Source organism: Talpa occidentalis, unplaced genomic scaffold (genome assembly GCF_014898055.3).
Source record: "Talpa occidentalis isolate TD23 unplaced genomic scaffold, MPIMG_talOcc4v2.1 talOcc4.3, whole genome shotgun sequence".
Lineage (NCBI taxonomy): Eukaryota > Metazoa > Chordata > Mammalia > Eulipotyphla > Talpidae > Talpa > Talpa occidentalis.
In genome coordinates this window covers 86,873,207-86,886,474 of record NW_023603184.1, presented here as the reverse complement: position 1 = coordinate 86,886,474, position 13,268 = coordinate 86,873,207, and the positions used below count along the sequence as shown (strand labels likewise).

The 13,268-nt window shown below is 45.2% G+C and overlaps 1 protein-coding gene across 4 annotated transcripts in view; it reads right to left on the bottom strand.

Moving 5' to 3' along the window:
• FMNL2 (formin like 2) overlaps nucleotides 1–9,539 on the bottom strand; it is a 280,386-nt gene extending 270,847 nt beyond the window's left edge. For 3 of the 4 annotated variants that reach the window (XM_054699727.1, XM_054699726.1, XM_054699728.1), the window contains exon 1: nucleotides 8,991–9,521. In XM_054699727.1, the coding sequence (XP_054555702.1) occupies nucleotides 8,991–9,107 (117 nt within the window). In that variant the 5' untranslated portion in view covers nucleotides 9,108–9,521. Of the gene's footprint in view, nucleotides 1–8,990 lie in introns of all 4 variants that reach the window. The other variant, XM_054699725.1, reaches the window with a different exon arrangement.
• Nucleotides 9,540–13,268: the final 3,729 nt, after the last annotated feature.

Sequence of the window (13,268 nt, the reverse complement as noted above, 5' to 3'; positions counted from 1 at the left end):
GCCTAAGCAAAAATACAATTGATTTATTGATTGTGTTACTCCAGAAGTACACCTCAGCGTCACTATTCACTCTTCAGCTATCATCTATAGAATTTTCTCCACAAATTTCCATTTTAATTATTTGATAGTCACTCTTTTTTTTTTTTAAAGATTTATTTATACAAGAACTGGGGCACAGGTCAGAGACGTGGGAGGGTGATTCACCAGAGACAGAGCAGGGAGCAGAACAGGCAGGCAGACCAAAGACACTGCTAAGGGAGCAGCGGGTGAGACAGGAGAGGTCTGCCACACCATGTGGGTTTCTCCTGGTCAGCCAGGAATCGAACCTGCGCTGCATAAGCTGTGGTCAGCTTCACAGCACAGCGCTCAACCCGCTGAGCCACCAGGGAGGCCCATTTGATGGCCATTCTTAAACAGTTAATTCTGACATTCAATAAGCTTTGAATCCATTTCTTTAGTTTGCTCATCCTGGTGCTTCTGATTAAGTCAAACACCTTTAGGAATTTGTTTTTGGTTGTTTGTTTTTTTTTAAGATTTTTTTATTTATGCATACAAGAACTGGGGTACAGGTGGTGGGGGGGAGAGGATTCACCAGAGAGTGGGGAACAAAACAGGCAAACTGACTGAAATACACTGCTGAGGGGAGCAGAGAGCGAGACAGGAGAGGTCTGCTGTGCCATGTGAGTCACCTCCCGGGACAGGGATCGAACTCATGCTGCAGTTGCTGCTGATAGATTCGTAGTGCTGAGACTTAACTCCCTTGTGCCACCATGAAGGCCCTAGGAGTTTGGTTTTTTAACCCCTCTCAACCTAGTCTTATTTCGTCAAATTTTCTAATACCTTGGAAACAATTCCTCTTGTACTACACTCATCTGCTTTTTTCACTGTAGTTTTAACTCATGTTTGGTCTTTGGGGAGGTAAAACAAGAAACAGCAGCAGCAGAAGAGGAGATAAAAACCACTGACTCTCAACCAATGTTACCAATTGAAATCTCCTAAGAAGCTTTTAAGGATCCTGATGCTTAGCTCACATTTCCAGCAATTGTATTAGAACCTAGCAGCAAGACCCAGGCATCTTGATTTTTTGAGGCTTCCAGAAAATGCCAAATTGCAGCCAAGTTTGAGAACCACAGCTTTAGCTTGTTAATTGCCTCATCGCCCTATCTTAACAGGTTCACTAAACTTCCCTGGAATGAGGAAAAACAAGGAAAAGATATGGTTCCTGAGCAAATCTCTCAACTCACGGCAAACTTGAGACAGGTGAGCTGGGTTCCTTCAGTCTTCAGCCACAAGAAATGTGAACTATCTGACACTTTTCCCACAATCAATGAGGTCATGGGCATCTGTAGGGTGACTGAAGTTATCAGGCTTCTTTTGTGCCCTCCTGCCACTACTGTGGATGCCCAGGCTAAGAGGCTTGAATATGGCACGCGCACTTATGATTATGGATTGCTGGGCCCAGAAAGTCTGGGTGTGTGCATGTGTAAATGCTCACACCTGTGCCAAAAGGAGAGGGCTAAAAGGGCAGCTTCACTCAGAGATGGGACAATGGTGGAGGACCACTCTGAGACAAGACCACAAGAGGCCAGAGAGTGCAAACATTCATGGGAGGTTGGGATGTTCAGTTGCCTGCCTGCCAGCCCCCAGCCCATGCCTGCCACCTTGCCTGCCAGCCTCCCTGCCTATAAAATCTATCAAGAGCTCTGGGTCTCTCTTTATCCATCTGCCCAAATTGACAGTGAACCTGCCCTGTGCATGCTTACACTAGAGCAGCCTACTATAAGGAAGTCATAAAGTAAAATTAACCCTGTAGATATGAGGGTCTAAACATCTTAAAGTCTTCAGTTTTTGTGGCAATGAATATGGAGGGATGAGTGTGAAAAGAAAGTACACATCTGTCTACATCAAATACCATTATACCTCCCAACAGGGACTGAGTAATTCCCAACTTAGGGATTTCCAGCCATCGTGGTCCATATCTACGGACCTTAGTTGAATCATAGTCTAAAAGACAACTCTCCATCCTATCATCTCTTTCCTTGGCACTGCTTTCAAATGACATCATAGCCACTGAAAACTGCACAGTCCTTACTGTAACATTAATAAAGATGACTCTGGAGAAAAGGTTGGAGAAGACCATCTTTCAATACGAGCAGACACGACTGTAATGCAAGCATGCACAAGGTGGGCAGGTTCACTGTTGATTCAGGCAGATGGATAAAGAGCTCAGAGTCCTCGGTGGATCTTTACAGCCTTTAATGTTGGAGGAGGGATCCAGGTACACAGGCACACCAGGGAAGGGGGCTGGGACGCCCTGGAATCCATGCATGCTCTTTCTCTTGCCTCTCTCTGGCATTCTCCCTCTGAGTCTTATAGTCATAGTCTCACCTCAGAGTGACAACGCCTTTTCATCCCTCACCTCTTGGCCTAGGTGTGCACATACACACATGTGCCCACAATCATAGGTGCACGTGCCCCATGCCCATGCCTCTCGGGCCCGGCATCCAGGTTAATGTCAGGAGGGTGTAAAAAAGCCTGATTCACTTAATTTACCCTACACCTTAAGGGGAAGAAAATAGATGAGTTATCTCTGTCCCCAATATTCAAGTAGATGAGAGTTAAAGTGCAATGAAGTCCCTCTACAGAACCATAACCCCAAAAATGTGGAGCCATGCTCCTGTGATGGGGATTAAGGGTTCCCCCCATTACAGAATGGTGGAGCCACTCTACAAGAGGGAATCTGTCAAGCAGTTGCACAGCTAATAACCCTTCCTCCCGCCTAAGCAATCCAGGCAAGCGATTCTTTCACACAGATTCACTGCTGTTCTTAAGAGGATTCCAAGAACCAGCGCCCTCTTGCAAAGAAGTGACAATAATTTTGGAATCAGTGTTTCTTTTTTTAGCCACTTTTAGGACATCTCTTACTTCCTTTAAATATGAGTCAGGAGCCCACTTTACTTTGCCCTTACTTCCCAAGTCAGTATGAAAAGAAGACCACACTTCATCAAGACAAGCCCTTCAGGCAACTGTTTGCAAAGTCAAATGCATTTCCAAACAAACATGAGCATACTGCTTTTTTCTTCATTGAGCTCAGGAGAAATCTATAAGGAGAGCTTGCCTGCCCTACCCAGGTGCTATGATTTCCTTCCCTACTCAGGTGCTATGATTCTATATCTAGTACCTACAAATGGCAGGTTTACCTCAATGAGAACACCAACATCAAGTCAATAATGCACTAGCTATATCTGGGGTTTGGAAAGATCTTCCAGTCTTCAGCATTTTTCAAACAGCTTCCTCCTGAACAACTCTGAGAGCTGGCTCTCCCTTTTTTTGACACCTTTAAATGTTAGAATGTCTCTCCTTAGGTATAAGCAACTTTTAGCCACTAATCTCGGGGAATTCTCTATAGACTACACAAAGAACAGCTACACACATCCTACACAAAAGCTCTTCAACCTTCAAAGTTGGTTAATGAATCACAATATATCATGTTCTGTAAATCGCAAGGCTATCCTAACAGGGGTATACATTTTATTCCTAAAGAGGAGGAAAACTCAAGGACCAGATAAATGTTTAACTTGCTCAAGCTGGTACAGCGGAGATGATTCTAGAAATGAGATCTCCTGCCTTCCACGCCATTGCTGTTTGCTAAATGAGAGGCCACAAGTAAAAGAAATTCTCATTGGTTATATATTTAAGGGCATATATGCTTTTTCGCCCCCAAATTTTCTCAGTTTACAATGCTGTCTCTCACAGGAGGCAAACAATTTACTTTCAGAGACCAAGTTTTAATCAACTTCTATCCTAGATACCTAAATAGTCTCACAGTTTTATTAGTATTATTAGGGATGAAACGCACTCTGATAATGTTAAGCACAGTCCTAACCATGTATTCCCACCTTGAAGAATAAAACCATTCAAGGACTAATGCCTAGGATGAAACTGTAACGGCTCAATGTGTGTGATAACATGGAACCTCCCTTTCTCCACATTCTTTCCCTCCAACAGGAGAAATGACATTCCTACCCACGCACCTGCTCAGCAGACTTCATGGTAAGGACTCTCCTGGGAAGTGGCTAAAAGGAAACAAACACTTTGCAAGAGGAAATAAATTAAAACTTGACCTCCTTGTCCCTTTCACAAGTAATTACATTTGGAGTGTGCACACTGTATTCACAAGTTATCTCTTCCCTGATTTGGAAAACCTAAACTTCCCAACCAAAGTAGTTGAAGCCTACTTGAAAGTTCCTTCAAGTTCCCTTGAAAGGAAAAACTGAAGAGTACTTTTTTGGATCAAATCAATATTTAACTACATGCCTGAAAATAGAATGGTGTAGTGAAGATGCCAAAATGTTTGACATCTAAAGGAAAACATCAAGTGAATCGCACTTTGGTTATTTCTAAGAAACTTCTGCCAATCTCATAACAGTTTGCATCTGCATTTACCAGATTTAGAATTTTTTTAAAAGCTTCACTGATAGTGCCAAGCCTTTTTTTTCCCCCTCCCCAGTTCTAGACCTAGGGAGGCACAATAGAAGAACCAGAGGTCTGTATCTGAGTTAAATCCTAGGTTAGTTACTCAATAATTGTATAACTTCAGACAATTTTGGTAATATTGTCTTCCTCATTTATAATACCGCTAATGGTGGGAGTTATTGTGAGAATTAAATGAGAATATAAGCACAGGGTATATGCTTGGTAGGTATTCGGCAAATATACTGCCCTAAACCATTACTTCCCAATCTGCCTTTTTGAACATGTTTGCAAAACAGTCTGTTCAATCTGATTTGTTACAGCTAGTATAGAGGGCTTGAAAGTTTCCTTCCCTCCAACTCAAAGTAAGTATCCTTAAGATAGCTCCTCAAGGGCCTCCCCGGTGGCACAGCGGTTGAGCGCTGGGTTGCGAAGCTGCCCGCGGCCTCTGCGGCGCCGGTTCGATCCCCGGCTGCTCCCCGGCCACCAGAGGAGGGTCCCACATGGCGCGCAGACCTCTCCTGCCGCCCGCTGCTCCCCTCAGCAGTGCACTTCGGTCCTTCTGCCTGCTCTGCTCCCCGCTCTGGCTCTGGTGAATTCTCTTACCCTCCCGCGCTTCTGACTGTACCCAGTGCATGTATAAACAAAACAAACAAACAAACAAAATAAATAAATAAAACATGCCTCTATAAAAAAAAAAATAAAATAAAAAGATTTAAAAAAAAAAAAAAAAAAAGATAGCTCCTCAAAGCTGTTTTGGAAGCTGTCCGCAGCCTGGGGGAGGGTCCCACATGGCGGGCAGACCTCTCCTGCCACCCCGCTGCTCCCCTCAGCAGTGTACTTTGGTCCTTCTGCCTGCTCTGCTTCCCGCTCTGGCTCTGGTGAATTCTCTCACCCTCCCACGCTTCTGACTGTCCCCAGTGCTTGTACAAATAAATAAATAAATCTTAAAAACAAAAAAAAAGATAGCTCCTCAAAAAAAGGCATTGGAGGACTTACCTCTTAAGTTGTAAACAGTTACTACAAGTCAAACATTCATAAAAATTATGGAGAGAGGTACGAAGAAGTATTCTTGGACAAAATCAACAACTCTTCACTACTTTATTGCTTTATCTTTGGAAATAAAGGACATGGGAGTATATGTATTTCTATTTCTATGTGTGTGTGTATGTATGTTTATATTCCCAACAATGAGACAATGTTTTATAAAGGCATTAGAGTCATATGCATATTTAATTATAAATGGGTGGGGCCAAAAATAAGAATGTTTTATACACATATAAAATATATACTCCTAAGAGAACAAAGATTTGAAGATGACTTAAGTCTATAATTTCTGAAAAACTTCCATCAAAGAGTAACAGAACATGACACACATAAAAGCACATCACCTTCTAAGCTCTTCCTGAAATAGTTAAATGTAAACAAGAAGTCAATAAACTTTTCCCTTAAATATAAGTTTACAACCATTATTATAATAATGCTGAAGATAAGTTCAGGAATGACAGCCTCTTTAAGAGGATTAAGCTCTTAAGATTTGGTTTCAACTTTTACTAGTCACTAATTACAGGAAGCTCAGTAACTCAATTCTCTATTTAAAAAACCTCATTTATTACGATTGAAATTTTTTTTTAATTTATGCCTCTACTGATCTTAATTCAGTAATCTGTTACACTGTGAAATTTTTTTTTAATTTATGCCTCTACTGATCTTAATTCAGTAATCTGTTACACTCTCAGCTCACCTTTCCATTCATATCCAATACTATTTTTTAGATTTATACACTTTAGCTCACAGACTTGGGAGGAAGGCGGTGAAGGTACAGTTTTGTTCTCTCAAGATTTTTCAGAAATAAAGACTTCTGTCATTTTAATTTTACTTATAATTCCCCAAGGCTTTAAATATTCTAGAGCTTGGGGAATGGGAAGAATAGTTTTCCATGCCTCAAATAGCTCATTAATTATTAATGGAAGCCATACTTACTATGAAGTGTTGAACAGTATTACTATCTGGTTTTCCTCCCAAAACACTTCTACGATAATTACCATTTTGGAAAATAAAACTACTATCAATAATGCCAATATGATTCCCATTGTCTCAGGGTACAAAACTCACCCTCATAAGTACTTTACAACTTGACATCTAAAATTTGTCCTTCAAGCTCGATCTCCATAATTAAACGGTTTGAGCTTATTTCTTAAGCAATTCTTGAAGAAAAAGTTGGGAGTATTGCATACACAACTTCAGGAAAAAACTGACCACAAGAGAAATCACCATAACCCTGTACTTCCATCAGCCCACAAAGATGGTTCATTTAACTGCTCTGTTAGGTTTCAAACGCTGACTAAGGAGAGTTACAGTAAACACCACATCAATTGTCCAAGTGCATCCCTAACAAAAGGGCCCCCAAGCTGACACTTTCCCAAAAGCTTTGACTCTATTCAATAAAAGTTAGCCTGCATTTTTGTTTCTGGTTTTTCTCTCTTTTGCGAGGCTTAAAATATTATAAACAACTAAGAAGGGATCTGCATCCAGTAACTCCATGTGATGCACAGTAGAGCAAAAGTAGCCACAACAATCAACCAAGGCCCCCAAGGAACTTGTGATGGAGAATCATAAATGTCTACATATTAAATTTGTGACTGTTAGACTTAACAGTAACACAAATCCACCTTGCTAATGACAGAACATTATTTTTCTAAAGATTAATTCATACCATGTGTTATTAATCAGCAGGGTAACTGAAAGCTCAGGCACAAAAAATGCTATCCCAGTTGAGCAGGACTTAATTGCATTATTATTATTATGGTTGCTGCACTGATTTTCCTGTCACTGGTCCTTCTACTTCAAGTATACACACACACACACACACACACACAGGCACAACCCACCCCACCCCCACCCCCACCCCCCCATGGATGGAAAGACAGAAAACCCACAGCCAGGAGGTAAGAAACATATGTCTGGTCGGAAGAGGATTTTGAATAAAAACGATGGTCTCTGGAAAGATGGGTCAAGTATGCACCCAGCCTGCCTTGAGAAATAATTAAGCCTATGCTGTTTCAGTTCAGTGTCCCAGCTTGCACAAGGAGAGAGCAGCTGTGGGAGATCACAGAAGATGCAAAGCAAGACAGGCAGCTTCATCTATCTCCCTGCCACACCAGAGTTTCCCGGGTGGCCTGGTAAAGCATGTGGCCTCTTTTATCCCAAAGAGCACAAGACTGACCTGCCATCCAGAACATTATTCTCCATATCAAACCAGTCCCTTATAAAAGCAAAAAGAAAGGTAATTTAAATATCCCAGTGTTGAGACTTGGGTCCTTTACCAAAACTGTGAGGTTATACTGTAAAAACCTGCCAACAGACAAAATTTGGCTGCCTTGAGCACAAGTTTCTCTTGCCACATAGCCTTGTGGAGTTTGGAAGTAACTAGTTAGGAGGGGGTAGTGTACAAGTGTAAGGAAGAGGCTTCCGATCTCGCATGTCCCCCCCACCCCACCCCCCCCCAACATCCCTTAAAAGAGGCTGGGATACTGAAAATCTTAGTCTGGAGAGCAACTGCAGTACAGACTCTGGCAAGGGGTAGGCAAGGGGTAGGCCGCCACACCCTCTTGAGCTCACAGCACACTGACAGACTGTGGTTGGGAGAGGCCCAGAAACTCATTCTCAACAAGAAAGGGAGAGAGGGAGTAAAGGGAGTCTTTAGTGTTTTGGATCTGAGGAGCTGGAAAGCTAGGAGGGGATTTTGGGAGGGAGTCGGGCACTGAGCAGGGTGTGCTGGTGGGACAGGAGGGGTCGAGACGCCCCTGGAGTTAGGACAGTTCGCAACACGTCCCCGCAAAACTGCACATTTTTGTGGTTTGAGATTTAAAGACCAAAAGGAACGCGCTCTAGTAAAGCTTCTTTCTCGCCCGGCTTCAGACGCCCCCTCCTTACTCAGGGACGGGGGCGCCGCATAGTCGCGGGTTTCCTTCTCTTTCCTTTTCGGAGGAGCTCCCCTCCGCCAAACCGCAACGTCCGCTCTCCAAGTTCGCCTTTGCGCAACGCCCGGCGCAGCGCCCGCCGCCAGCCACACGCGCCCATCTGCCCCGGACCCCGCGGGATGGTCCTCGGGGACTTGGGTTTGTCGGGATTTTTTTCTTTTCCTTAGAACAAAAAGCCAACAAGGCTCGCCGCCTCATCCCAGGCCGGCACTACCTTCCCTGCACGCCCACGCCGCACCTTCCCGGCACACGAGCGGCGAGGTGCCTCTCCCGCCAGACAATGGGTCCGGGGTTGGCCGGGAGCCCGCTCGGACCCCCGAGTCCATCCCGTGACCCCCCAAGAGCGCTGAGCGCGGGGGTCTTGAAGGGGAACAGAGAGGAGTCGGGGAGACCACAATGGAGAAGGTGGGCGCCTCACCCCAGGAACAGCAGGCTCGCTCCCGGTGCGGAGAAAAGAGGAGGGGGCCGGGGTCAGCTGCGCCGCCTGGCCGGGAGCTCGGGGGGCCCCGCGCCCAGCAGCCGCCGCGCACTCACCAGTACGATGGCAAATCGCTCCTCCAGTTCACCTGGCTCGGGCATCGGCAGCTTCAAAGGCACGTTGTGCGCCCTGAAATCGGTCTGCTGCGAATCCATGCTCCCTGCGTTGCCCATGTTGGCTGCACGCAGGGGTCGGGGGCTGCTCCGAGCCCCTCTCGTCCGCGTAGGAAATCAGAACAGCTCCCGGTGGCCGGCTCCCGCCTGCGGGCGCTACCAGCCCGGCTCCCCGCCCTCCGATGCGCCCCAGCGAGTGTGCAGCTCGCACCGCTCCCTAGCAGCGCTCCGAGTCGAGCCAGCCCCCGGCCTCCCTCATGCTCCCCGCCGCCCCAGAGTGGCCCCGGCCTCTTGTCCTCGGGAGGGGTCGTCAGAGCGCGGGGCGCCTATCTGCATGTTGCTCCGCTAGCACGCCGCCCCTTGCCAGCGACCCCGGTCAGCAGGCGCGTGGCTGCTCTCGCTCCGGCTCCCGCCAGGGCCTCGGCCACCGCTGACACTTGCAGTCCCCAGCCGGCCACCAAAACGCTCGCTCCGCGAGCACCTCGGGCAGACAAATGCAGCTCCGCGCTCCCGACACAATGCCCCCGCTCGTCCGGCCCCCGCCCCCGGCCCGGCTCCGCCCTCTCGCCCCGCGGACTGCCGGGACCCGTAGTTTCCACCCCAAGTGTCCGCATGCAGAAGCCACGCCATCTCTGGAGGGCTAGCCGGGTTGGGGCAACTTGCAGCAAAAGCAGTCTGGAAAAGCTTGTGTCACTGTTGACAACCCTAATTCCAATTGTAGAAACAACTGCCCAAGGTACATCATCCTGGCACTTAGTACCTACAAGTGGATGAATGATCCCATGCATAGTGCATGTTCCCATTCTTACTTAAATATCAGAAGATTGTTACTTTTCAAAGGAGCTAGTTCGAGAGGGGAACAAAAAGATATTGGCAACGTCTTATTGCATAGACTGGGGATGATCGATGCTTGTTTTCTTGCTCTTTCTTTTTTATGTGTTACCTATCTTTTGGGTGACTGGAATGTTTTATAAGTAAATATATACTTTTATGGATATTTTATAAATATCCACTATGCATGGATAGTAAGAGCCCAGAAGTTGGAGAAGATTCTACTCAAATCAAACACCTGTCAAATGACTATTATGATACTGGGCTCAGTGGGAGAAAAAAAGATTGCTACTGCTCTGGAATACTTCACAATCTAGTAAAGGAGGAAACACAGAATGTTGGGAGTGTTTGGATAAGATTTTTGCCTGTAACTTCATAATGATCTTGTTCTGCTTTATAGTTACTTTACAGAAAAATCGGGCCCACCTGTGTGCTCTGGGATGCATTTCACATTATAACTATCAGTTCTGAAGCTGTGGTAAGAGGGAAAAACAGACCTATAAACCACTGTAGCCAACAGCTCATTGTGTAGATTTCCAGTGCATCCACCTGGTGGACTTGTGGGCTGATCTCCTGCAACTAGTCCTCTCTTACATTAGTGTTTCTTAATACCAGTTTGTGTATCAGGTTTACCTGGAGAAGTTGCTGTTAAAACAGCACACACCTTGGGTCCTTTTCTATTATCAGAATTTCTCTAAGCTAAGATTTGGAGCCCAGGGAAGATATATTTTCAACAAGCCCCTGGGTGATTCTGACGATGCAACTAGTCATTACCCTCTTGTTAAAAAACTGCTTCTTGAGAAGGATCATAGGAAGACACAAGCATCAGGGACCACATTTGATTCAACTTTATAAACCATGAGATGCCTCGATGTAAGGGCAGGACTGGCCACAGAGCAGGTTTTCTGATCCCATGCAGACCGGGTAAAGGAGGAGTCAAAGTCCTCAGTGGTTTTGCAGGTTTTTTATTGGGGTTCACCAGGCATATGGCAGGCAGAGGTGCTGGCTGGGGGGCTGGGGGGCAAGTCTTCACTCTATCTGAGCTCTCTGGAGTTCGTTCTGCTGCTTCTCGGCTTCTCTTTCGGCTTCGGCTTCAGCTTCTGCTGCTGCTGGCGTCCCCGTGACGCCACCCTTAAAAAGCACAGTCTTAGCTCAGCTGAATCCCATCTACCTATGCCCACACCCTATTCCAGGTGCCCACCATCAGGCATGCATTCAGGACAAGGATCCATCATCTATCCTGATGGTGGAAGGTCAGAAAAGCCTGATATTTTCTTTACCCTACACTCGAGCATAGTACATGTTCAATCACTCTTTGTTGAATTGACAAAAGCAAGAATTTACCAAAACCTATGGAGCAAATAAATAAACCACCTCCAGTCTTTTTAAACAAAGAAGAGAGTAATAACTTGACTTATAAGTCTGAATAAATACAACCTGTATTTATTAGATTGCATTATATCAAACAAAGAAAAACAGGAATATAGATTCACACACACACTCACTCACACCCTAACTAGTGAAATGTGGGGGGAGAGTGTAGGGTAAGGTAAAGTATCAGGCTTTTCTGCCCTCCCGCCATTAGGAGAGATGACAGAACCCTGGGGTCCTGAATGCCTGACTGATGGCGGGCTCCTGGAGTAGGGTGTGGGCATAGGTAGATGGGATTCACCTGGGTTAAGACTGGGCTTTTAGGGGCGGCGTCACAGGGACGCCAGTAGAAGCAGAACGAAAGAAGCAGAGAAGCAGAAGAACCACGAGAACAAGGCCACCAGAGAACGCCAGAGAGCCCAGATAGAGTGAGGAATTGCTGGGGGCTGGGAGGCCTGCCAGCCTCTGGCGGGGGGAGGGGGCCCAGCACCTCTGCCTGCTGTGTACCTGGTAAATCCCAATAAAAGCCTGCAAAAGCCACTGAGGGTTCCAGGACTCTGTCCTCCTTTACCCAGTCTGCATGGGATCATAGAAAACCTGCTCTGGCCCTTCCTGCCTCTACAGAGGGGGAGAAGTTTGTTGAGACCAAGTGAGGCATTTCCGACCCACAAATGTGTTTATCTTTTTTGTAATCTCTGGACATATATTTTTGGTCTGATTGACTCATAATATCAGTCCACCCAGGGAATTGCCCACCTAGATGGAAGAGCTAAAATTTTTTTTCTGCAGTTTAAGAATGCATTTTTATTACATTTATGGCTCCCTCTGGCCATATTTCTACCAGTAACTAGGACCTTTTTCTTTCCTTATCACATCTAGTTTCTCATAATCCCATACTCTGAGAGGAGTCGAGGACAAATTGTGCAAATCCAAAATCAAAAGAACAACTGCCATTTCAAGGTTTGTACTCTCTAATATTTGCTTGTCATTCTTGACTGTTTTAGTACAAAACCAATCAAAACACTCCATTAGTCATAAAATTTCTGGGTATTTCTATCAAACTCTCAGGAAAATTTTGGGAAAAGGCACAGGGGAGAAAAAAAACACATTTTCATTACTTTAAGTTAATTACAGTCTTCGTCCTTCCTCTACACAAAATTAAAATCAGATAATGATTTTAAAATACCTTATTTCACTTTCTGATTACTAGTATACATGATTTGTTGTAGTTGGTATCACAAAATATTGGCAAAAAAATACTTTGTTAAAACTAACCATCTTCCATGGAAACTGAAATGTTAACACTATGCCTTCCATGGTCCCAGGCATTTGAAAGTTATGTGAGAGATGCTTTAGTTAGGGATTCCCTCATCACAGTGTATTTGCTTTCAAAGAAGTTTTTCCATCATAACAAATACACATATGAAATCAGCCTTTTGAGGGACTAGAGCAGAGCTTGACTGGTGTCTCCTGCAGTTTTAAATGTAATAAAGTGTCCTGTAGCTAAGTTCACTTAGCTTCTTTAAAAGGTACTGGTGTAACTCTAAGAAGATTCTCCTTGTGTATATAATTATATAAAAATGAGGTAAGTGCCTGTACAGTAAATGAAACAGTGTGGGGTAAATGGAAGTTATCAGGTTTTTTCTGCCCTCTGGACATTAGCATCAATGATGGACACCTGTGGTCATACACGTGTGCCTGATGGCAGCACCTGGAGCTTGGTGTGGGCGTGCATAGATGGGCACAACTGAGCTGAGAGACTAACTATAAGGGTGGCATCACAGGTGCAGCAGCAGAGAACAGAGTGCAGCAGCATAGGACTGTGCAGTAGCAGAGGACAGTGCAGTAGAGACCAGCAAAGAGACCAGGACTCCCTGCCTCCCCTGCATCTGGTTGCGTCACTACAAATGGTATAGAAAGATCATTAAAAGCCAGAAAAAGCCACTGAGGTCTCCAGGATTTCTCCTTTACCCATCTACCTGAATCAATAAAGAACCTGCTCTGCGCCTTGCTGGCACT